Here is a 24,270-nt window from a genome sequence, read left to right as displayed (position 1 = left end):
CGCACTCCCCACTGTCAGCGCTCTTTTCTATGCCTGTCCTCACCCACCATGGGATGTGTTTGGAGGGTGGCTTGGCCATGGCAGTGGGTGACATGTCCCTGGCTGTGGTCAGGACAGGGGCACTGTGAGCCCAGTGCTGCGTGGAAGGGCATGTGCCTGCAGGTGGGGAGCGCTCCCGGTGCTCAAGGAGCAAATCTGGGCACACCAGGGCTCTGCAGGGTTCTTCCCTCTGCTGCATCCCTGATGCTTGCCTCCCTCCCCTCCCTGGTTGTGCAATGCACACATTGTGCTGCGTGCAGCCTGGCACAGGGGTGGCCAGCACTGTCTGAAATATGGGGCAGCCTGTCCCTCCCCTCCCCTCCCCTCCCCTCCCCTCCCCTCCCCTCCCTTCTTCCTCTTCCTGTCCCAGCCCAGCCCAGCCCGTCCCAGCAGCCTGGTTCCCAGGACCCAGCTCCTCCTGGTCCCAGGAGAGCAGCCTTGTCCCTGCTCCAGTGGCAGCAGGCTCCCTCCCACGAGGAGGCAAGAGGAGATGGATGCGGCAGTCAGGAGCAGAGCGCCAGCTAATTACCCTTCCGAGTGTGTCTTGTAAATTAAGGGCTAATTAGAGGCAAAGTCAGTGTCATGGTTTTACACGTGTTTCTGTGGCGCTGAACAAGGGAGGGAGGGGGAGCGTGCAGCAGCGGGGCTGGAGGCGGGCAGGCCGGCAGCACCGCACTTGGGTGGCTCGGGGCTGCGGGCACCCAGCCCCACGGCCTCGCGCCAGCGCCACGGGGCGGTGGGACCCCTGGCGGGGCAGTGGGACCCCCGACAGGGCTGTGGGACCCCTGGCGGGGCGGTGGGACCCCCGGCAGGGCAGTGGGAGCCCCGGCGGGCGGGCAGCCCCCGCGCCGTGCAGCGGGGAGTGCTGGAGAGGAGGGCAGGAGCACCTGCCCTGCCCTGCGTGCGGTGACCGAAGGGCGCGCGTGGCAGCAGCGCTGCGGTCCCGGGTCACCCCGCCTTCAGCCTGTGCCCTGGCCACCCAGCGCAGCCAGTGCCCGCCGTGAAGGGAGATCTGGGCCTCTCGAGCTGAAGTTCCAGGTGCTCTGCAGCCTCAGGCAGCGCTCTAGCACTGATGACTGTCACGTTTTTTAGGTTTTCGTGGAATTGGCAGAAAACATAACTTCTTGTACAATAGCGTAACATAACAGAAACATAACTTCTTGTACAAAACCTAGGGCAGCACATGGGGAATTTACAGTGCTCTGCTCTTTTTGGAAGGTCCTGCCCTGAGGTGCTGGAGGACAAAACGAAGCTGACTTTACATGACAAAGGCTTGGTAGAATGAGCTACCCTGGCTGTAGCAGATCCAGCTAGGGATCTGCTCACGCAAGGACTCATCTGCTGCTCTCCAGCCTGCTCCTGTGACTCCCCATGGCTCCTCCCCATTTAAATACCGGTCTGGTGGCAGCAGGCGGGCTGCGGGCTCTCCTCACCCGCTGGGCTCCTGGCCTCACCCGTAGCCACAAGGGCTGGGGTGGGAGGTGTGGGAGGAGGACAGGTAGCGTCAGCACAGGGAAAGGGATGGTTTGCTTGCCCCAAGCTCCCAGAGCGCTTGTTCTGGCAGTGGCTGGAGCTGAATGTGGAAGGGGGGGTGAAGGTGTAGGAAAGTGCTTGCAGTTGGCAGGTTTGGATTAATCCCCCTGGGGCAGAGTCTTCCTCCCAGACAGATTGCCTGCAGCCTCAACAGCAGGAGTAACTGTATAATACCTTGGAAATTGTGGATGTTGTAGTCCTGAAACATTTGACCCATTTTGAATCTATGAGTGATCTTGTCTTCCGTGGCTGCCTGTAGTCCCCAAAACATTCCTTTCCTGGGGGTTCAAGCTCCTGAGCTGCAGCTCACGGGGTTTCTAGCCAGTGGGAAGAGGTGCTCCCATGTACGATCCCTACAGATGTCTGCTCCCCTGCTTGTCCCTTTGATGTCCTCCGTGAGATTTTCCATTCACTCCTGATGCCTCCAGCAAGGCAGTGTTTTTTCTAGGGACATGCAGGCAGTGAAGTTGAGAGAGGATGGGCACGTGGGCTGTGGGGTGGGCTTGTGTTTGTCCAGGTGCCTGAGGCTATGGTGGAGATTGCAAGCACACCGTGAACTCCAACTGCAAAACCTGGCTGGAGGGGGATGCTACGCGCCAGGATGCCTGGCTGCGCGTCCCAGCGTGCTGAGGTGGGAACCGCTGGTTTGGGTGTCCCTCTGAGGAGTGCTGTGTGCTGGGCAGTGCCCTTGTCGCCTCTGGGGGTGATGCACTGGCACCACTTGGTGGAGATGAGCCAGACAGAGCCTATCGTCACGCAGGGCCACCTGGGGTCGTGTCACATCAGGTACAGGACAGCTATGCCTTCTTCCATCGTGCTTCAGAACAGCAGCTGGTCTGTGCTAACCTCGTGGCTCTCTTGCAGGTGCTCCCCACTCCACCAGCAGCACCTCCCTGCACTCGGAGCGCTCCATCAGCGGCATCAACCTGGTGGGCTTCAGCTCAAAGCCTGACGGCATGCACCAGCGCTCGTACTCCGTCTCCAGCGCGGACCAGTGGAACGAGGCCGTGGCTATCCCCGGCAGCTGCCCCAACCCCTGTAAGTAGCACTTCTGGCCCCGTTCCCCTCAGCTGCAGCAGGTGGGGAGGGTTGTTTTGGTGACAGGGGGCAGTCCTGAGCCCAGGAGTTGTGCAGGGGTGTCAGATGCAGCCTTTGGGTGCTTGCTGGGACGGTCCCACCATCATGAGGGTCAGCTGGCAGTGTCCAGGCTGGAAGGAGAAGCTCTCCTGCAGGGCATGGTGAAGCAAGGACCTCTCCTTCATGGCAGGACTGCTCTGACTACTTTCCTTTGCCTGCCCCCCTCTTGACTCACAGTGCAAGGAGAAACCATTGCTTTCCCCTATCTCTGCTCCTCGTCAGCATCCCCCTCTGCCAGGTTTTGGGGCAGTTGAACGAATAGGAGTAATTCCTGTCTCTTGTGCACACACTGAGCGCGTCCCGCCCCCTCCCCCCACGCTCACTCGCTCTCTGTGATGTTTCAGGACAGTTGAGTGAATTAAAATAATTCATACATTTCCCAACGTAGCCACTTTGCCGAATTGGAAAATAAATGCTTTTGTGCTGCATTCATCACTCCTTCGTTCCTGGCTCTGCCGCCGCACTAAAAAAGCAGTTAAATGCACATCAAGAGTGGAGGAGCCATTTCCATGCCTGCTCGCCCCTTGTAGTTCTCATTAGCGCGGCAGCCGCCCCCCCGCTCGGTCCCAGGGGCTTTCGCAGTTTAAAGAGAGCCTCTTTATGATCATTACCGGAGTCCGACTGTGCGGGCGCCATTTGCAGCTGAGGAGGCTCCTCATTTGTAACTGTGAAAAACTATCAATTTCAGCGCGCCTGATGCAGCGGCTCCATCATTGGCCCCATCAGCTCCCTGCTGGAAGCGAATTAATCAGACTGTTACTGCTGATGGGGCAGCGCAGGCGACGGGAGCGGAAGGGCGCAGCTCTGAGCATTAATGTGCCGGCAGCCCCCCCGCCCCTCGCCTCGGACACAGGGCGCAGCCGGGCAGCCGCCGCTCCTCCCGCGCCAGAGGAGTGGGGCACGGGAGGTGCTGCTCCGTGCGCTGCTCTGGGAACGGGTACATCCCCCCCGGGCGGTCCCCCCCGGGCGAGGGGCACGGGGCACCCCACGGCCTGAGCCCCACGCCCCGCTGCGGGAGCCGTGCACGCAGGCGGCAGCCGCCTCTCGTGAGGGCTGCCGGGAGTGCCCCTGAGCCGCCGCCGCAGGTCAGCCGTGCTGCACAGGAGCGGACGGGCAGTGCTGCTGTCGGCGCACACGCTGCCTTTGCACAGGTGAATTCTGTGGCGCGGCCCTTCCGGACAGCCAAGCCTCCGCCCGGATGGCCCCAGGCCAGGGCTGCAGGGCTGCTCCTCCTGGCAGCCCTTGTGCTCCCCCCCGCAGCCCCGCGGCAGGGCCCCGGCAGGGCTGCGCTCTGCGTTCTGCTCGCCCTGGCTCCCTCTGGGGTGTCAGAGAATAGCGAGCCAGCCTCTGCTCCCCGTCCCCAGAGCAACCTGCCTATTTCATGCAAAGCAGCCACTGACGGGCACACACGGAGCTGAGATGCTGCCACCTCTTCCCATGATGCAGAGGGGTGAAATGTCAACTCGTGCTAATTGTGTCTTGAGCTCTGGTGGCCGCTTGACCGCTCTCCTTGGGTCCCGCTGCGCCCCAGAGCCAGTCTCGCCCTGCCCTGCTCTGTGTTAGCCATCCGGGGATGTCACTGGGTGAGCTGTGCTGAAGGGGCCACAGGTATGAGGAGCGACGTGCCCAGCTGTCCTGGGAACCTCCTGGGGCAGCGTTGGCATCTGCTCACAGCTCGTGACTCTGTCTCTGGCACACCGGCAGGGAAAGCCTCCATCTCAGCGCCAGCCTCCTCTCTGCAGAACTCGGGGGGCGTCAAGGAGCGGCTGGGGCCCGGCAGAGCCCTGCAGCGAGCCCCGACCCCAGGGCACGGAGAGCAGTGAGTGGTCCCTGGGCTCTTGCCCTGCCCTGGGCTGCGCGCCCAGCAGGCTGCTGGCTCTGCTGGCTGTGAGGGGTGGAGCATTTTGGGGGGCAGGTGGCGTGTCCTGTGTGCAGCGTTGGGCCGAGCTGAGCAGCGTGCCTGGCACACGCCGCTGAGCCACCTCGTGCCCCTTGCACCCATGTGTCGCAGGGTCTGCACAGCCCAAGCCCAACCTCTCCACTGGATTTCCAGCTCCCAGCAGCAGGGCAGGCTGTGGAACGCTTTTCTGCTCAGAGTCAAAGAGGTTTCTGAGACCCTTGGGTGCATGCAGAGGGTGAGGGCTGCCTGCTCCTAGAGATGTGCTGCCTCCTCCTCTCGCACCTTGGCAAGCTGATGGAAGATGGCTGTACAGGTCAGCGCAGACGTGCCCTGGCGCAGTCCTTGTTTGTCCTTTATCGGGCAGCCTCTGCAGCCCACCTGGGGGGACCCAGGGCTGCCCATAAGGCCAGTTGGTTCGGAGAGAGGAACCAGAAGGGTGCCGCTTGTGCACACAGAGGGGTTCCCATGGTGAGATGGGTGCCTGGAAACCCTTGGGTGGGTTGGCGGAGCTCACTGCCGTCCTGCTGGGGAGAGATCCATTTCTGATCTGGAGGGTGCATGTTTCACCTTCTGCCCCTTCCTCTGCAGCGGGCCCCAGAAACCCCCAGCCCCCAGCATTTTGGCTTCAGCTGCTGGGCTGTAAGAAGAGCAGGGACGTGGGAGATGTCAGGCTCGTTGCAGCCTGCAGGCGCATTAGTGGAAGCTGCAGAAGGACCTTCATGTGAAGCCTGGAGGGGGGGCAGGGTGCCAGTGGTGTACAATTTGGCCCAGGGGTGTTATGAGCAGGTGGGCAGCAGAGTCAGGCTGGATGCACCACGGGTAGCCTCAGACAAGAAAGATCAGGTCCCCTTTGACATCCAGGCTGGGAGATGAAGGTGCCTCACACCTGCTCTACACATAGTCCTGCTGAACAGCATCAGTAATACATATTTATAAAATGAAGTCTGATTTTATTAGATTTCTCTCTCTTAATTGTCAAGGGTGAGCTATTTCCCTGTGGATAAATAACAGAAGCACCCTGATAGTGTGTGTCAAATCCAGTACAAACCAGAGATGGAAAAGCTCTGATACCACATCCTCTCCCAGCCATGTGAGGGGGACAGCGGCTGCACACCAGACCTGTGCATGGGGCAGCTCCTGGCTGCTGTCTGTAGCCCTCTCTGCCCCACTGCTGGGCTTTCATCTCACTGTAGCGAGATGAACCAAGTCCCTGGGAGCCAGCCTGGCTGAACTGGGCTCAAAACAGAGAACGGAGGCAAGGCTGGAGTGGCAAAAGGGCTTGCCAAGTCACAGGCAGTCCCCGCTGCTGGAGGGTGCTGCCCTTGTTAGCCACCGTGATTGCTTTCTTCCTTTCAGGTGCCATCAAAAGTGGAGATGGGAGGTTGGGACTTGATGGGAGATGCCAGGTTATTGTAGAGAGCTGCCCAGGACAGAGGCGGGATGGGAGCAGGGTGTCCAGACATGCCCTGGGGGTGGGTGGATGCTGGAGAGACAGGAGTGTATTTCGGAGAGGGTTAACAGTGCAGCAAGGGCTCCTGCGCCTCGTTGCCTTCCCCGGAGTCTGCATTTTTATGCTGATTGGAAGCCTGCGCTGTGTGTGCTGCTGAAATTGAATGTCAGGCTTTTGATTTTGTTGCTGGTCTCTAATGAAATTTGACATTTAATGGTGAGTGCAGCGGCAGCGTGTGTGTGTGTGATCGGAGCTTGATTAGCGCGCTCTAATTGACAGTAATTAGGCAGCTCCCTGATTGTTTCTAATTCTGCTATTAATTGTAAGGAACAGTATGATTGAGGATAAATTTGGTGCGTTGCTGCTGGGGATGCAGCTTCTTCAGCTCCGTATCGGAAGCCTATTGAGACCATCATGCTTAGGTTCCTGAGTGTGGCAACCCCAGTCACCCCGTCTGGCGGAGCGGTGCTGGGGGGACCGGTGCTCCCACAGCGGTGGCGTGGGTCCCGGGACTGCGGTCTGCACCTGGAAGGGCCGAGAGCACCTCCCGGACTGTCCCTTCCCAGAACGCAGGCATCGCCCAGCGAGGATGCTGCCGCTGCGCCGTGCACGCGGGGGGATGCGCTGGCTGGCATGCCCTGTCAGGCTGCCCCTGTGGGGCCTGCCCCGGCCACATAGGTGCCAGCGCTGTCCCCGTCTTGACCATCCCAGATGAGTCCCTGTGCAGAGCATCTCCAGGCCGACCCTGCACAGGGACCCTGCTGGCCCCGAGCTGGGCCGGCTGCTGGAGCTGCTCCTGCAGTAGGGCTGTGTGTGGCTCCTGCCCTGCCTCATGGGGCTGTGTGGTTTTGAGCCCAGCAGAGCACTGGCACTGTCTCCAGGACACTTGATTGTCTCTGGAAGGAGCGGGCTGCCCCTGTCTTGCTGTACATGACTTTCTTTGTCTTTGTCCCCAGCTAACGGCACCGCCGATTCTCTCAGCTCCAGCCCGAACATTTCCAACGCTGCCAGCCCGAAGCTGGAGCCGCCTCCATCACCGCATGCGAACAGGAAGAAGCATCGCAGGAAAAAGAGCACAGGGACGACTCGGCCCGATGGCCCCAGCACAGCAGCAGAAGGTAGGCAGTCTCTGCTCCCCACGGGCAGCTCTGCGGCTCAGTGCGTTGGGCACCAAGACCTCCTGCCGGGCGTGGGGCTCGGGGCACTCCGAGTCCGAGCTGGCTCGTGCTTTGGCAGGAAGAAGCAAGCAGCCCTGCTTGATCTGCCTATGGCTGCTCACCTGCAGTGCCTGCAGGACTGCCATTGTGCCTGTGACTGCACAGACTATTAGTGGTAGCAGTAATTACTAACTGTATTAGGAGAGCTGGGAGCACACCACATAGTTCAAGTGTGCTTAACTATGCTGAAGGTGTACAGACAGTTTCTGCTATAAAAGCCTGTTACTGTTTGCCTGTAAATTTGCCACGCTTGCATCATTTAAAAGGCCTATGCTGCCCACCTGCCCCAAGCTGAGGTTTTTTTGGAAAAGTTCATCTGCTTCAGGAAACCAGCTGAAGAAGTATATGTTGCTTTGCCTATGCTAGAATTACCGATGCTTTTTTTTTGATGAGAAATGTTGGTATCTCTGTGGTTTCTGAAGAGGGACTTGAAGCTTGGCAGGGAGCTTTGTGAAAGTCATCCATATTTGTCCAGGTAGAGAAGAACTTGGCAACTACGTTCTCCAAAGCCTACATCTATGGTTAGCCTCTGTGGAAAATGCGGTCCTCAGGCTTTAAGATTTGATTTTACCCTCAGTCACTGTGTCCCACAGCAGTCAATATGCTTTTGTAGTAAACCAAAATAAGGATTTAATTGGGATGGCTAAAGATGGGGAGAGGGATTAAGTACAAGCTTTTGAAACAAATGGCCACTGTAAAACAAAACAGAAAGCGGAGGCTAGCCTATATCTAACAAAGCATGCTGCAGCTGTCCTGGCATCTTGCTCCAAATCACAGGTCAGCCTGTAAACAGTGGCCCAGGTTTCCTGTGCTAGAACAACTCTCCATCAGTTCTCCCTCCTAGAAATATCGTGGTGTTGATCTGCAGGGGAGTTCAGCAGTTCTGTTGTTCAGTATTTTCTGTTGTAGTTGAGCTTCACCTGAAAACCGCTGATTTTAGAAAAGACTTTCCCTTCGTGGTGGTTGATTCAGACATCTTGAGCATCTCATGGAGAGCAAGTAGGATTTGTACTTACATGTTGTTAAACTGATACTTTTTAAAGTGTGGATAGATGTTGACTCTTGAAATGTTTCACTGCCCTTCCCCAAGTCTGTCCTCAGTTAGCAGTTCTCAGTCCAGTACTTTGACCAAAAGAGAGACATATATTCTTTATATATCTGAAAAGTGGGATATCAGAGTGTGCAATGATTTTATACCTGCACATGAGACTAAGGAAGTGTGCCAAAGTGCTGTGATTCACCCCGTAATTTGTACTACAAGAGAGCTTGGAAATACTGGAAAGAGTTGTAAAAAAAGTCCCAAAATGGAGTTGGGGGTGATCGATGTATTTACGATATGGACATTAAAGTATTCAGCTTACTGGGAAGAAGATTGAGAAGTGAAGGACTGGTGTTACCAGAGAGAAGTCTGGTACTGAGGGTCCATTTGGCGCAGCTGATGGTGGCATAAGAAGGTGCAGAGACTGAGATCTGAAGTTACACAAAATTAAATACAGTTTCTTAGTGGAGAAAGTAATTACAAACGGGTACACTTTTATAAGGCGGTGATGCAGACCCTGTAATCAGGACAGCTGATTGTTGCCCTCTGCCTTGGCTGCCCAGTCCAGCCTTCCCCATTTTTCTGTCATTCCACCGGAAGTTTTACTTCAGACACATGCTCACTTGTGCTTTCCTTCCCTGTTTGGCAGTATCCTTGGGTCGTGGAGTGACTGAGACTGCACGTAGTGACGATGCCATGCCACATAATGTGTCTGAGGGCATCGGAATATCTTCTGTTACTCCCTGTCCCGGTCCTTGACCACAGTGTCATGCTGGGCAGTGATACCCAGGCCCTGTCCTGGGTTGATAATTTAGAACCCTGCCATGTGTTGGAGTAATGTACTTTTTTCCTACAATGTGCACTACTTCACATTTATCAACACGGAACGTCATTTGCCAGTGAAGTGTCAGCTACCTAGCCTCATTTGTCACTGCACAGGCCTTGCACACAACCACTGCTCCTGCCAGAAGCCTCTGGCACCAGAATGGGGAGCAGGAAGGAGACCTGCCCAGTGACCTGCAGCGCCTCTGAGCTGGGACACGTGGCAGGGGCTGCTGAGCCTGCTCCAGCATGGCGATGGGAAGGGAGCGGTGAGGACGTGGCTGTGAGGAATCACCAGGGCACGGCAGAGGCATGCCCACATCACGAGCATGACCGATGGCTTACATCATGGGCTGGTGTCCATAAGTACGTCAGATTCTTCACTGGATCTTTTTTAGCTGCTTTTGAACATTTACCAGCAGTTTTTTCACAGCAGGATCATCTGAGCTTTTTGCTTTCACATTGTCAACACGGTGAAGGTGTAAGAACTGCTGTGCAAAGAGCAGGGCTGCCGTGCTCTCTGGTCAGGCTGGCACAAGCGGGCATCCCTCCGGTGCTCATCACGCTGTGGCAGGGACGGTGCTGGTAGGCACGCCACCCTGGGGGGGACATGGGGAACAGCCCGGGGGACGGCTGGACTCCCCAGGAGCCTGCCCCAGCACCGTGCCAGTGCAGGGATCACTGCCTCCAGGAGCTGACCAAAACTCCTGCCAGGAGACCTCGCGGCCACGCAGGTGCCAGGCTCAGCTCGCCGTCGCAGCCCGGTTGGTGGTGCTGTACCAGGCACAAGAGCTGAGGAGCAGGCGGCTCGGGCTGCAGCCAGGCTGCCTTCAGGTGGGCCCAGCCCAAACCTGCGTGTGCAGGGCATGAGCAACTCAGGTTAGCATCCTGGGAAACTTGGTGAGGTCTGGGGATAAATTGCCATCAGTTTATCTCATTTAGGAGGTAATCAGAGCCAGGGACGTGCGGAGCAATTGAATCTTAGTTGTTCTGAAGTATCATAAATCAAACGAGCTGTTGCTTTTTTACATGGTCGCATGTTAAAGAGAGCGCAGTGTCAGGTTGCTAGGGAGCATCAGCAAACTATGGCAAGCGTGGTATTGGGCTGCCGGGGATGTCACCAAACCCGAGAGTGCGGCTCAGGCTGTCAGGAAGCACCCACAGGCTGGCAAATGTGGTGTCAGGCTGTCGGGAACGTTGCAGCCCCAGGGAAGAGCTCGTCACCGTCACCGGCGGTGGGGTTGCAGCGTCGGGCTGCAGGGACCATTGGGAAGGTCCGCTCGCAGTCACAGCCCAGCCCAGCGCTGCCCCAGCAGAGCCCCATCCCGGCTCAGCCAAGCCCAGGGTCCCTGCTGCAGCTGTGCCCCCTCTGTGCCCCGCACCTTTGGCCCCTTTTTGTGGGCGGGGGGCCCAGGAGCCACCGAGCATGTCTGACGGCAGGAGCACCTTCGCGACGCTCCCTACGCCAGCATCCCCATGGCTGCCAGAGCTCCGGGGATAATGAACTTCTCATGTGCTTAAAGAGTGATGCAGGGTGCATGGCGAGAAGCTGACAGCCCCTTAATGTGCTTCTCAGTGGCGGCCAAACGACGCGGTTTTGTCTTTGTTTTTTAGTTTTAAAACCCACGGGAAATTGATGGCCAGTAAAGAGTTGTGTTGGGGCGATGTGCGTGATTAATACCAACTGTCAGGGGCTGTCGGAGGCCGATCTCAGCGAGCTGGGAGTGCGGGGCTGAGCTGCGCTTAGCAGATTGCTGGGGATTCCAGCTGCTATTGCTCAGCTCCCGCCTGCCCCACACAGCTTGTGTCACCCGCGCGCTCCCTTCCGCCAAGCCTCTTAATTCAGTGCTAACAAGTCACTCCTGCTCGTTACAGCCCCTGCTCCAGCCTGGCAGGAGGAAGACAGCCTGTGCCTGGGCATCGCCAGGCCATGGCCGATCCCCTGCCTCCATTGCCCCTCTCCTTCTGGGCACCCTGGGGCCCTGTACGGCTCCGTGTTGCCCTCCAGGAGACCCTTGTACGCACACCCGTAACACTCCAGTGTCTGTTGCTGTAAGCCTCCACACGCGCCATGAAGCCATGCCGTCAGTGCCCTCCCTCCTGGCGTCCCCAGCACGCACGCATGCTGCGTCGCCCTGCTGGTGCCTCAGCCCCACGGTGCTGCCTGCACACCCTGCAGCATGTACCCAGAAATGACGCTCCTGGTCCCTGGGGTGACCCCTCAATGTACCCTGCATCCCTCAGGAGCGTCGTCCCTTCCTGGCTACGTTGGCTTGACTGCCTTCGCTGTCCTTCCCCGCTCTGCACACATGCACACGTGCACACACACGTCTGGTGCCCAAGAAGGCGTTCTGTGTTGCCCGGCTGAGTTGGTGCGTCTGCGCGGGTGTCACTGCACAGAGCCCTCCCAGCCCTGCTGCCCCCAGCGCGCTGAGCCCCGTGGGCAGGGCAGGCAGCCCGGGGGCGGTGGGAAGGCGCCAGCTCAGCTTGGGTCTCGGGGCACTGGGACAGAAGCGCTGTGGGGTCTCCATAGCAATGTTCTTGCTGCGGCTCTCCTGGCGGCTTGTCGCTGTGGAGGGGGCCTGTCCCCGTTGCACTAATACAGGTTAGGAATATTGGGTTTAATGATCTGCAAAATGAGGAGGCAGCGAGCTGACATTTACGAATGGTGCTGCATCCTTCTCTTCCCAGACGCCTGCTAATTTGTTGATATCCCAAACACCTCATAATGATGTGGTACAGTGGCAGCTTGCAAACAAGCATCCCGAGGCTGGGGGGCCTTCTGGACACCTCACGGACTTAGCAGCAAGAGAGCAAAGCCGGGCCACTGACGGCAGGAGCAGCCCTTGGTTCCTTGCCACTTGCCCCACACTCTGAAAGTGTCCCCTGCCTCCTCCCTGGGTGACCACCCCACTCCCCAGGGCATCTGGAAGCGCCTCTGCTGCACCAGCTCAAAGGGAGAATGGATGGGGTGAGGAGAGGGCGGCGTGGAGGAGAGACTGGAAGTGGCCGGCACAAGGGGAGAGCGGAGGAGGAAGAGGAGATTGCTGCCCTGGAAGCAGGGCATGGCTCAGTACGGCCATGCCTTGTTTCGCTGATGGTGAGGGGGATCCTCCACCTCCTTCCTGGACCTGCTCTGGCTGGGGTGCACGGGGAGGTGTCCTGTGCCGTCTCGCACTGTCCCACACCATCCTGCACCATCTAGCATGGACAGGGCTGCGTCTCCTCTGAGGGGGGCAGGAACCAGCAGGGGAGCTGGCTGCCAGGGCAGGCTGTCCGTGCCTGGAGTGCTGGCTGGCAAGAGCTCCCTGCTGCCAGCCTGCTGGCGTGGGAAGTGCTGCCCTATGTCGTGTGGGCTGGGGGGGGAAGCCCTGACCGGGGCCTTGTGTGGGGAGCGCAGTGCAACCCTGTGTCTGGAGTGCCTGGGGAAGCACGGTCCTGCTGCGCTGTGTGAGGTACGTCCCTGCATCTCCCACAGCGACTGGAGCAACATCGCTCCATCTCCTCTGTCCTCCCCAGGCAGCTGCTTTGTGTCCTGCTGCTGAGGGAGAGGAAGCAGCATGCTCCAGATGGTTGCTTCTGCTCTGAGGGTGCTGCCCCAGCCCTGGGTGCAGAGCTGGGGACCTTGGGTACCTGTAAGGGATGTGGCCAGACGGTCCCGGTGCGGTGGCCGGGGAGGCACACTGGCCTGAGGTGCCACCCAGCACCCCAGGAGAAGCAGCGTGTCCGTGGGGAAGGAGATGGGAAGCGCTCGACACCATGTCGAGGTCCCTGCAGGGGGATGGCCGGGCTGGGCCGTTCCGCATCCCCGCGGCGTGCGGTGCAAGCCCTTTGCAGAGCAGGACAGATCCCTGCACTCAGCTGAGTACCAAAGCTAGAGTGTTTTCAGCCACCCTGAAGTACCATTTCTGCTCAAAGCTGTGCTTCCTCCCGCTGAGCGTAGAGCAAAGGATCTTGGCACGAGCTGTAAGCACAACACTCCTGGGATGCCACTGCGTCTCCTTCTGCCCATGCTGCTTCCACTCTCCAGCATCCTGTGCTGCTTCGGCAGATGGCGGTGACAGGTCCACCAGTCTGCTGGTCATCTCAGCTCTAAGGCACCTTTGGGCAGCTGAGCTCTGTCCTGACCTGGCTCCTCGGCGTGGCTTTTCCCTTACCCTCTTCCTTTCACCTTGTGCTGGTGCCTGGCGGTGCGCGCAGGATATCTTGGTTCTCCTGTTTCTTCCCCAGCCCACGGTGCTCTTCTGCTGGCCAGGAGGGGATGCTTCCTCCCAAGGCTGGCTTAGTGGCGGCGGGGGCTGCTGGCTTCCCTGCTCTGCCACAGCAGTCCTCAAGGTTGCTGCAGAAGTCCTCCAGCCCTCTCAGCTTGGTGACTCGGTTACTGGTTGTGTCTGCATGCTGCTGGGCCCTGGCCCGTCCTGGCTGCTGTGAAGTGCCCTCGTTAATTTTGCTCTCATTTGGAGCACTCATTGCAGGGCAGCGTTGGAGCTGGGTCAGGGGGTTAACACCCATTAGCAGAGCCGGCTCGCACCATACTCTGCTCAGCAACTCTTCACGGAGCTCAGTCTTTAAAACATCATCAAAAAATCATCAAGAGGGAGAGAGACAAGCTCGTTCATTTCCACTGCCCACTAATTCTAATGGAGCTGGCATAATGGACTCCCACCAGCACGCCTGCAGGCAGCCTCCGGCCAGGGAGAGGGGCTCTGCCTTCAGCCCAGGGACAGCCCTGCCTCTGCCCCAGGGCAGCGGGGAAGGGCTCCCCGTGCCAGCAGGACCGGCCGCCCCGGGACCTTACCCTGCTGCTGGCGCTGGCAAGTGCTGCGGCGCTGCTGTCCGCCCTGTGCCCTGCACGTGGCACAGGGCTCGCTGCCAGATCTGTACCAACAGAGGTAGCGCAACTCCTCCTGTCTGCCTCATCTGCTTTGTGCTACCCTTTCACCTGGCCAAAAATGCCCCTGCCGCATCAGAGATCTGTGCCGCTCCCCAGAAGAACCTGAAGAAGCCCCATGCTTTCCCAAAAGCTGATGTCTCACCTGATCCAACTTGCGCAGCCCCTCCAGGTTGCTCGGGAACCTGTCCCAGACCACCTGAGAAGCCGGGTCCGCACACCACTGGAGCCGCTGAGTCCTCACTGCACTTTCCAGCTCTGCCGAACCCTGTCTGTGGCTCTGCCACTGTCATCCCACAGCTCCCTGCTCTCCTCCTGGAGCCGAGCCGCTCCCAAGCCTCCAGAGAGCTCTGGTCCTGCAGTGCTGTCCTGACTTGCTGCAAGGAAAGAAAAGGAATGTTTTCTCTTGTGAAAAGGACCCTTGGTATGGAAGAAAAGCTGTTGTCCTTTGTTAGTTCTTCCAGGGCTCTGCTGAGAGCAACAGGCCCTTTGTTCAGAGGAAAGCTGGAATCCACGAGGCACAAAGGAGGAGGGGGAACAGAGGTCTTGCAGTTTGTGATGCCAGCACTGGGGCTTTGGGCTTGGACCACTGCCGGGGGCTAGGACCAGGGAACTCCAGAGCTTCACGATTCCCCCAGCTGCAGCGGTGGGAATGTCTTTCCAAGTGGGGCCAAAGCCCCCAAAATGTCACTGTTATCCCACTGTCAGGCACGGGCAGCCCAGCAGGAGGGCAGCGCCTGCCCCACCTCATGAACATCCCAGACATAGGACCACGAGACACGTGGTGCCCCAGCCCGGTGCAGCATCCCAGCAGAGCAGCCTCTGCCTGGGCAGGCGGGCACTGCAGGGCGGGCACTGCAGAGCGAGCATTCATTTGCCTCAGCTCTACCAGGGAGCCTGCTGGTGCAGGAAGGCTTGGGCTGAGGTTTGTGCTCAGTGGAGAGCTACTGAGCAAGCGAGAGAGAGGAACAAGGCTGATGGAGTCGCATGAGCTCATGGCAGGAACCATGAGCATGTCCTGGAGCCTGCCAGCCTGCTTGCTGCGATCCCGTTGGCAGCAGAAGCAGCCCAGCAGCACCTGAAGAGCACCAGACAGCACCTCCTAGGTCCGGGTCCCTGCTGGCCTGGGCTCTGCAACACACTGACACCAGCCACAGATAGCTCAGACGGTAATGGGAGAGGTGTAATGAGAATAAGGCCCAATAAATCCGGGTGCCCTGCTAGCGGCTTTGCTGATCACTGCTCCAACAGGGTGGCCCAATCCAAGATTTTGGAACTGCAAATGCTCTCTTAGGCACCTGGGCAACCGCTGCCCCCCAGGGAGAGGTGCCACCCTTTCCTCCTTGGCTATTCATGCCTAGCCCCAGGCAGCATGTGATTGCAGCAATTGATCCTGCAGCTTTCGGGGCCGGGATCTGTGCTCTTGTAGCCGCCCAGGTGGGCACAGGGGCAGATGGCACTGCCTCTAAGGGAGCTGGAGCGCTCGCGCCCCTGGTCTGCAGGTCCTGGTGACAGGTTGTGACAGTGCAAGAGGTGGGTGCAGCTGCTGGCTTGTGAGTGGGCTGGAGCCAAGCAGGGGCCTGGAGACCCAGCTGAGTGCAGCGGCGGCAGGATCCTGAGTCGCCGGACTGCCGCTGCCATCAGCGGTCGGGTGCTCCCGGCCCTTGCCCAGGGTGTGGCAATGCTCACAGACAGGACAGCGCTGTCTGGCCAAGGAGGCAGGGGCAGTGACTTGGCTGTCACCGCTTATTTCTTCTCCCTCTGTTTAGAAGTTACTGGATGTATATTTTCCTAGAATCTTGTTTTTGAGCTGGCATTTGCTGTCCTTGGAGCCTGCACAGCAAACATCCTTAGGGTAGGAGGCGTATTGCCTGCAGGGAGCTCCCCAGAGCAGTGATTTTGTGGTGTCTGTTCAGTGGTGGGAGCTGGAGGGAGGGGCAAATTGCTGGGCAAGCTTCATTTCCCAGTTAGGCAACTGCATCGCGGAGGGGGAACAAGTCCGGCCGTGTGACGGCCAGCACCCTCCTGTCTTATCCCCTCCTGCTGACCCAGATCTCTCCCAGCAGGAGAAAGGCAATTGTAGCCACGTTTCCCCAGAAGTCCCAAGCTGAGTCCAGGATGACGTGCATGAAACAGCTTCCCCTTCCTGTCTGGTAAAGGCAAGCCAGTTGGCACTTCACCTGGAGTCATTTGGTCCTCCTGAGGGCTTGGAGACCAGGCCTTGCATTCCTGCACCAGTCGATTCCATCAGCACTGATGGTCTCCAGGCCCCCACAGGTGCTGCTGGGCTCTGTGCAGGACACAGCACGGAGTGCTCTCAGCAGTGGCATGGGGCAGGCATCTTCCCAGCAAGGTTTCGCTCAAGTTTTAAACCCCCAAGAAATGCAAGATCCTGCGCCTGCTGTGAGGAGCATGGCACTCTCCACCATGGCACAGCAGCAGGAGCAGTGTTCTACCTTCAGGTTGTTCTGGAGTGAGCAGTTATACATGGGTGGAAAGAGAAAGAGAGGTGGGTGCTGTGCCTGCTACTTGCTAATGCCGGTGGTGGTGCCTCCAAAGGAAGCAAGAGCCTAGCAAGGGAGGAAGGGCTGTGCCCTCCTCCCACCCCTGCCAAAGCTGTCCTTCCTCAAGGAGCCTTTCCGGGGCTGCATGTATTTTCTGAGGGGGTGTTTGTGGACACAGCCGGGTCCAGCCCCTGCCAGGCTGCCCAGCGGCGGCTGAGGCGTGCCATGCCTGTGGTGGGGCAGACGGGACCCGGCTGGCAGCCGCCTCCTGCCTGGGCACTGCAGGTTCCTCCTCGCTGCCCTTTTGCTGCTCCCCCTCGCAGCTGGAGCCCCTCCTGGCCACAGGGGGCCGGGGGAGGCCCCTCCGCACCCCCCAGGGCTGCCCCGCGGGACCCGCACCGCCCTGCCTTGCCGCGGACCGGGCTGCGCCCCTCGGCCTCTGCGCTGCCTCTGGAGCCGTGCAGTTGACTCCCTGCTTTTAATAGAGAGCTGGGAAGGCACATTATGGAGATGAGGGTGTTATTTGCATAACGCTAATTAGGTAATTACAAATCATTTTGCTATGAGCTGAAGCGTGTGCTGTGACATAACGTTTATTAGTCATTCCATTCAGGCCCCGCTTAGTTAAGTCATTTACTGCACTAACTACTGAAGTTGGCAATAAAAGGTAAATGCTGGTGCCTGGGTGTAAGGAGGAGACAGCGCGCCCTGAGTATGGCGTTGTTACCTGCTCCACACCGCCTGTGGGGTGGGATGGCCAGGGCTGAGCCCAGCTCTGGCAGCCCAGGCTGGGAAGTAGTTACAGCAGTCAGAGCAGTAGCCAGAGAAGACCATATTTTAAGCCTGGCTCTTCATCCTTCTTGGTTGTTTTGGGGCTATTTCCTTAGCTCCAGGGGGCCTAAGGTACTTAACCAGGAACTCACTGTCTGCTGCCCGTGCTGCCAGCTCTGCCACCCGGTGCCTGCGCTCTGACCCCACCCTGAGCACCCAGCAGGCAGCCTGCGTCTGCAGGGGTGCTCATACCTGACCTCTGAGTGCCTGGCAGTCCAAGCAACCTGTGGGGCTCAGCAATAATGTTCTCCCCGAAGATGAGAAGTCAGAAGTTTGGTTCCACGTGTTTCACAGCTAGGGGACTGCACATCTTCTGGGACTGCATCTTCTGGGGCTGCTGGTGGGGCACAGAGCCTGGTGCTGTGCAGAGCAGTGGCTGAGGAGTCATCAGAGCAGGTTGCCCTCGGGAGCAACGGGGCTGTTGGGGGCAGCAACTCGGCAGAGGGGCTGGTCCCACTGCCCAGGAGGCCAGCAGCTTTCTCCGGAGGGTGGGACGTGCAGGGCATGGAGAGCAGGGCACAAGCAGCTCCCAGGAGTCCAGACCCACAGCGTTCCCATGTTTCCCAGTCCAGGATGGTGGGGAATGGGGCCACGGCTGCTCATGTGCAGAGGAGCGAGCCCGCACTGGCAGAGCTGTGCAAGCAGCAGCTGGGCTGGGCTGGGCAGAACTCTGGGTCCTCCCTGCAGGCTCTGCTTGTCCCACCCCTGGGGACACTGCTGGCCATGACCTGCCTGCCTGTGGTCACTGCTGTGCCCCCAGGGACTGCCCATGTGCTGGCACCCCACAAACGCTGCAGCCCCCTCCTTCCCTGACCTGTGCCACGGCATGCCTTTCTCTTCCAGAACCAGATGAGCCATTTGAGTTCATTATCGTGTCCCTGACGGGCCAGACGTGGCTCTTTGAGGCCTCAACATCTGAGGAGCGAGAGCTTTGGGTCCAGGCCATTGAGAGCCAGATCCTGGCCAGCCTGCAGGGCTGCGAGAGCAGCAAAAACAAGGTAAGAGGCCTCGGCCAAGTTCTTCTTGGGTTCCACATCTCTGTCATCCACTTTGCTGGATCCATGCCTGTTCCAGGCTTGCCTGTCCAAGCTGGATCCTGTCCTGATCCCTCTGCTCCCAGTCAGAGTTGGATCCCACCCCTGGGACTGTGCTGCTCCCTCTTTGGGTTTCTGTCACTTCTCCGACTTCCCTCTCCCCTCCCCATCCTGGCTGTGGCCCCGCGGAGCTCCTTGTGTCCTGCATTGCTCCCGCCTCGACAGCTCTGGTGCTCGCTCCCTGTCCTGGCCCGCCAGCCCTTGCTCCTCCGGCTCCCCCCAGCCGCACGTGGGGATCCCTCCAGGCTGTCCGTGAGCACCCGCCCTGGTGACCCCCCCGCAGCCGTGCTGCTGGGTGCCTGTCGGAGCACGGCGCTGGTGCTTCCTGACAGCCTCCGGGGTGGCGATGAGAGCGCACAGGGCGGGGGCAGCCTGGCCTGAAGGGCTTCCCGGGGGTCTCCTTGCAGGCTCGGCTGGGCAGCCAGGGTGACGCACAGGCCATGCAGGCCGTCCGCACCGCGCGTGGAAACAGCTTCTGCGTGGACTGCGATGCACCCAGTAAGAGATGCTGCAGGGGAGGTGGACTGCTGGAGGGAAGGGAAGGGAGGGGAAGGGAGGGGAAGGGAGGGGAAGGGAGGGGAAGGGAAGGGAAGGGAAGGGAAGGGAAGGGAAGGGAAGGGAAGGGAAGGGAAGGGAAGGGAAGGGAAGGGAAGGGAAGGGAAGGGAAGGGAAGGGAAGGGAAGGGAAGGGAAGGGAAGGGAAGGGAGGGGAAGGGAGGGGAAGGGAGGGGAAGGGAGGGGAAGGGAAGGGAAGGGAAGGGAAGGGAAGGGAAGGGAAGGGAAGGGAAGGGAAGGGAAGGGAAGGGAAGGGAAGGGAAGGGAAGGGAAGGGAAGGGAAGGGAAGGGAAGGGAAGGGAGGGGAAGGGAGGGGAAGGGAGGGGAAGGGAAGGGAGGGGAAGGGAGGGGAAGGGAAGGGAAGGGAAGGGAAGGGAAGGGAAGGGAAGGGAAGGGAAGGGAAGGGAAGGGAAGGGAAGGGAGGGAAGGGAGGGGAAGGGAGGGGAAGGGAGGGGAAGGGAGGGGAAGGGAGGGGAAGGGAGGGGAAGGGAAGGGAAGGGAAGGGAAGGGAAGGGAAGGGAAGGGAAGGGAAGGGAAGGGAAGGGAAGGGAAGGGAAGGGAAGGGAAGGGAAGGGAGGGGAAGGGAGGGGAAGGGAGGGGAAGGGAAGGGAAGGGAAGGGAAGGGAAGGGAAGGGAAGGGAAGGGAAGGGAAGGGAGGGGAAGGGAGGGGAAGGGAGGGGAAGGGAGGGGAAGGGAAGGGAAGGGAAGGGAAGGGAAGGGAAGGGAAGGGAAGGGAAGGGAAGGGAAGGGAAGGGAAGGGAAGGGAAGGGAAGGGAAGGGAAGGGAAGGGAAGGGAAGGGAAGGGAAGGGAAGGGAAGGGAAGGGAAGGGAAGGGAAGGGAAGGGAAGGGAAGGGAGAGTCAACTCCACCACCACCTCCCTTACCCCAGAGGGACCTGAGGGTCCCTTGCTCTGTGGAGCTGTTCTGTCCTCTCTTGCAAGGTCCCCTGTAGCACTCATCCACCTGCCATGCTGGTCTGTGGCTCCTTTCTGACCAGCCTGGGGTCCTTGCTCCGTGTGCTGCTGGGGGGTACTGTGTCTGGAAGGGAGTTGGTGGGCAGGTCCCAGCACATAACGGGTCCCCAGGGTCATAGGAGGAGACAGGCCAGTGAGTCCATGCTGACGTTAACTCTGCCCCACTGATCCCGATCTTGCCACCTGCAGATCCAGACTGGGCGAGTCTGAACCTGGGCTCCCTCATGTGCATCGAGTGCTCTGGGATCCATCGCAACCTGGGCACCCACCTGTCCCGTGTGCGCTCCTTGGACCTGGACGACTGGCCCAGCGAGCTTCTCATGGTCATGACAGCCATCGGCAATGCCCTGGCCAACGCTGTCTGGGAAGGAGCTGTGGAAGGCTACCCCAAACCCACCCCTGAGAGCAGCCGGTAAGGGAGATGGGGGACTGCAGAGATGCTTCTCAGGCAACCACACCGGGAGGCTTGAGGACACCAAGGAGGTTGGGAGCAGCCAGCCAGCCCAGCAGAGGTGGGCAGGAACCCACAAGGTGCTCCAGTGAGTAGGGTCCTGCCTGCTCTCGCGACACCAGAAGCCCTCTCCTGCTTCCCCAGTGGGCCAGCAGGGCTCCATGGCCAGCCATTGCCACGCGATGGCTGCTGGAGCCACGGCTGGCTGCAAAGCAGAAAGGGTTAACAGAGACGGCTTGGCAGAGTTGTGTGGGTCCCAAGGGTGCGTCCCTTTCAGCCCTTGTCTGTCCCTATCGGAGCGACTCTCCTGTCACTCATCCCAACAAGAGCCCATTCTGAGGCTTATCAACGGATAAGAGCGGGTCAGGGGGCGGCGGGAGTGAGCATGCTCCGCGCGGGGCATTGATGGCCGCCCGCCAGATGCAGATGGATAGAATGGCAGCAGATAGCGGCGGCACGGCACACATCGATCCGCCCGGCCCCGCAGCCCCAGGCGGGATGGACGCTGCTGCAGCCTTTGTTTGCAGCAGGCGAGACGGCAGCAGCGATAACGCGCCTCCCGTGGCACTGGGCTGCTGTGTGCAGCAGCTAACCTTTTCTTGCCGCTGGCCAAGGCCCGCACACAGGCACAGGACGGAGTCCCCAGGCTGGCACCTAATGGACAGGCAGGAAAGCGTGCGGGGCACCGGCATGGAGGTGCGGGTGTCCCTTTGTGGAATGACAGTGGTGGGGTCGGAGTGTGGGATGTGGCCGCTGTGTGTGCAGGGCCGTAAGTGCACAAGGAGCCCTAAGAAGGTGCAGTGGGACCTGCGTGTGTCAGGCCTGTGCCTGGAGGAGCGTGACATGCACAGAGCCCCAGTGACAGACATGGGTATGATGGGACACAGCAGGGACCGTGCAAGGATGCCTGCGTGTGACACATGCACGCTGCTAACACACGGTGTGTTTGGGGTAGTGGTGCTGGTGCACGTTCCCCTGTGCACACAGCACCCACTGGTGACAGTGACGGTGTCCCATCTGGCAGGGAGGAGAAGGAGCGCTGGATCCGGGCCAAGTATGAGCAGAAGCTCTTCCTGGCTCCACTGCCCCAGTCGGACATCCCGCTGGGGCAGCAGCTGCTGCGGGCAGTAGTGGAGGATGACCTGCGCCTCGTGGTGACGCTGCTGGCACATGGCACCAAGGAGGAGGTGAATGAGACCTACGGGGATGGAGATGGGCGCACAGCACTGCATCTCTCCTGCGCCATGGCCAACGTAGTCTTCACACAGCTGCTCATCTGGGTAAGGCAGGGCCCCGCAGCCTCCACCGCAGCCCTTCTGGCCCTGCCCCGGTGCTTCCCTGCTGCAGCACCTCCCTGCCCCAAGGTCTTGGGGATACCCCTTGTCATCCTCTTCCTGTGTGTTCCTGCAGGGCGCTGCCCTGGCCACCCTTCATCTTTCCCTATCTGCCCACCCTAGTGCCATGGAGCCCCTCTGCCGGTGCCAGTGCTCTTGCTGCACCAGCCCGTGCCCACGGGCCTCATGGTACTGCTGACAGCTGCTTTCTCTCCTGCACAGTACGGGGTGGACGTGAAGAGCCGGGACGCTCGGGGCCTGACCCCACTGGCCTATGCCCGGCGAGCTGGCAGCCAGGAGTGCATCGACATCCTGCTGCAGCACGGATGTCCCAGCGACAGCGCCGTCACCACGCTGACCCCCAGCCTGCCCCGCCGCAACACCAACGCCAACAACAACGCCTGCACCACGTTGCTGGCTGAGCTCGGCTCCAGCCCCAGCGCCGTCTAGCTCCCCACAGGCCCTCCACTCACCGTGCGGCTCCTTCCAGCCCTGCTGGCGTCCAAGGCCACCAGAGCACGTCTGAGGGGCCACTCACCGCACCCGCCGTGCTCATCCTACACCAGGCCCCCTGTTCTGGCTAGGGCAGCCAGCAGCACACTGCTCTTTGCCTGGGTCCTGTGTATTCTGCCTGCGCAGCTGGAAAGGGGGAGCTGTGCAGACCCAGAGCTGTATGCCTGCGGAGGCGCCCCCACAGAGTCACCAGGATGGGGGTTTCAGTACACCCTGTTCTCATGACCGGTACAGGGGGAGGAGAGGCGGTTTCTGTGTGCCTCCCCACCACCACACTCACTTGTAGATAGTGCAGGGGCTGCAGGCGGTTCAGGTATGTTGCCCTCTCCTGCACAGCCGGTACTGGGGGTGGCGATCGCTGCACCTGCTCTCCTGGGCAGTAGGGCGGCTCGGACATGTCCCTCCTGCCCTCCTGTGTTGGCCTTGCTGTGCACCCCAGTGCAGTGGGGCAGGTGTGGGGCAGTGGTAGGTGCACGTTTTTCCACCACACCCATTTGTTCCTCTATGCTTCTGGCCAGTAGAGGAGGGATCCCCTCGCTGGTACCGCTCCCCTGTGTGCAGATGTACAGGGAGCGTCTCTCTCATGCAATCCCATGGACATAGACCTTTCCAGCCTCCCTGGTGACCCGGAAGGGCAAGAGGATTGTCACCCTGGGCTCCCCAGCAGTGTCTGTCTGTCTATGAGTCACTGTCCTTCCAGGTTCAAGCCCCAAAGCCATACACAGTGTCTCCAACAGCACATCCCCACTGGCTCCCGCTGCTGCCCAGGCGGGGCTGGACTCCGGCTGAGCAAGAGGAGAGAGGAGATGAGCATCTCCCTTGTTTTTGGGCCAAGCCTGCAGCTGAGTGCTGGAATTTCCAAGGCTTTGGACGCTGCTGTGGAACGTCTCCATCACTTGTGTATAAAATGTACATTGGAAATATTTATATGGACACTCTGTATATACTGTTTCTTTGCCATGAATTGCCCTGTGTGTGTTACCTGCAGCAAAGGAGATAAAGGCCAATAAAGCAACCCACCTCCTGCCAGCCTGCCTTTTCTGTGTGCTACTTTTTGGGCCTACAGTGCAGCCTCCAGCATGTTTCTTTCCTGCTTTGAAGAGGTCTGGTGTTTTTTCAGCCCAGACTGGCAAATGATCAGCCCTTCCTTCTCCAGCTCCAGAGCTGGTAACCACACTGGGCTGAGCTGGGCCCCCCCGGTGGCCGTGTCATGGCATCCCCTGGTGCTGTGGGATACCACAGGGATGTGTTCCCAGAGGGATGTGCAGTGGGATTGGGGATGGGCACATCAGGGGCGTGCGCTGGGCTGGGGACACTCCAGATCAAAAGCGCTGGGACCAGTTGGTCCCTCAACGCGGTACGGTGAGTTTAAACAGGTGGTGTGGGGCTCCACGGGGATCCATTGACCCCCCCTTGCCATACCTGCATCCAGGCTATGCACTGTGCCATGCTGTGGGCTGTGGACTGGGCACTGGGCTAGGGCTGGTGGTGCTGGGAGGAAAGGACACATCAGGACACCCCCCCCCCCCCCCCCCCCAGACCCCCCTGCCACAAGTGCTCCACTGCAATCCATTTCCAGCCCTGCTTCTCCTCCATGGCAGGGGCTGCCCCACTGGTACCTGCTGGTGATGGCCCTGGCCCTTCCACCGGGCCCATAACTCATCTCCATGTGTGCCAGCGTCCTGGTGCCAGTCCCCATCCCAGTCCTGGCGCAGGTACCAACCTTTCTCAGCAGCGTGCAGAGCCAGGCCGGGTTGACCCCAAGCCCACGTCTGCCCCTCATCCCCGGCCCCCCGCTGCCTGGTGCACACCGGTGCCTCCACACAGGCGCACGCATGCCCTGGCCCCGGCCCCAGCCCGGTGCTGGGTTTGGTTAATTTCCTGGCGACTGCATTAGCGGGAATGGAAGCCGAGGGACGGCAGCTCCTCTGGGGCCCATTAATCATCCCCCTCAGACAAGCTGCCTTGATTACAAGTGGCAAGAAAT

General features: G+C 59.8%; 1 protein-coding gene across 2 annotated transcripts in view; it reads left to right on the top strand.

Annotated features, from left to right (window-relative positions):
- AGAP3 (ArfGAP with GTPase domain, ankyrin repeat and PH domain 3) overlaps positions 1–23,312 on the top strand; it is a 141,726-nt gene extending 118,414 nt beyond the window's left edge. For both annotated transcript variants that reach the window (XM_040549285.1, XM_040549284.1), the window contains exons 12-18: positions 2,437–2,610; positions 7,016–7,177; positions 18,207–18,361; positions 18,865–18,955; positions 20,175–20,397; positions 21,461–21,716; positions 21,993–23,312. In XM_040549285.1, coding sequence (XP_040405219.1) covers positions 2,437–2,610; positions 7,016–7,177; positions 18,207–18,361; positions 18,865–18,955; positions 20,175–20,397; positions 21,461–21,716; positions 21,993–22,220 — 1,289 coding nt within the window. In that variant the 3' untranslated portion in view covers positions 22,221–23,312. The remainder of the gene's footprint in view (positions 1–2,436; positions 2,611–7,015; positions 7,178–18,206; positions 18,362–18,864; positions 18,956–20,174; positions 20,398–21,460; positions 21,717–21,992) is intronic.
- The last annotated feature ends 958 nt before the right edge of the window (positions 23,313–24,270 follow it).

Source organism: Cygnus olor, chromosome 2 (genome assembly GCF_009769625.2).
Source record: "Cygnus olor isolate bCygOlo1 chromosome 2, bCygOlo1.pri.v2, whole genome shotgun sequence".
NCBI classification, from domain to species: Eukaryota; Metazoa; Chordata; class Aves; order Anseriformes; family Anatidae; genus Cygnus; species Cygnus olor.
This window is presented reverse-complemented; position numbering and strand designations above follow the sequence as displayed.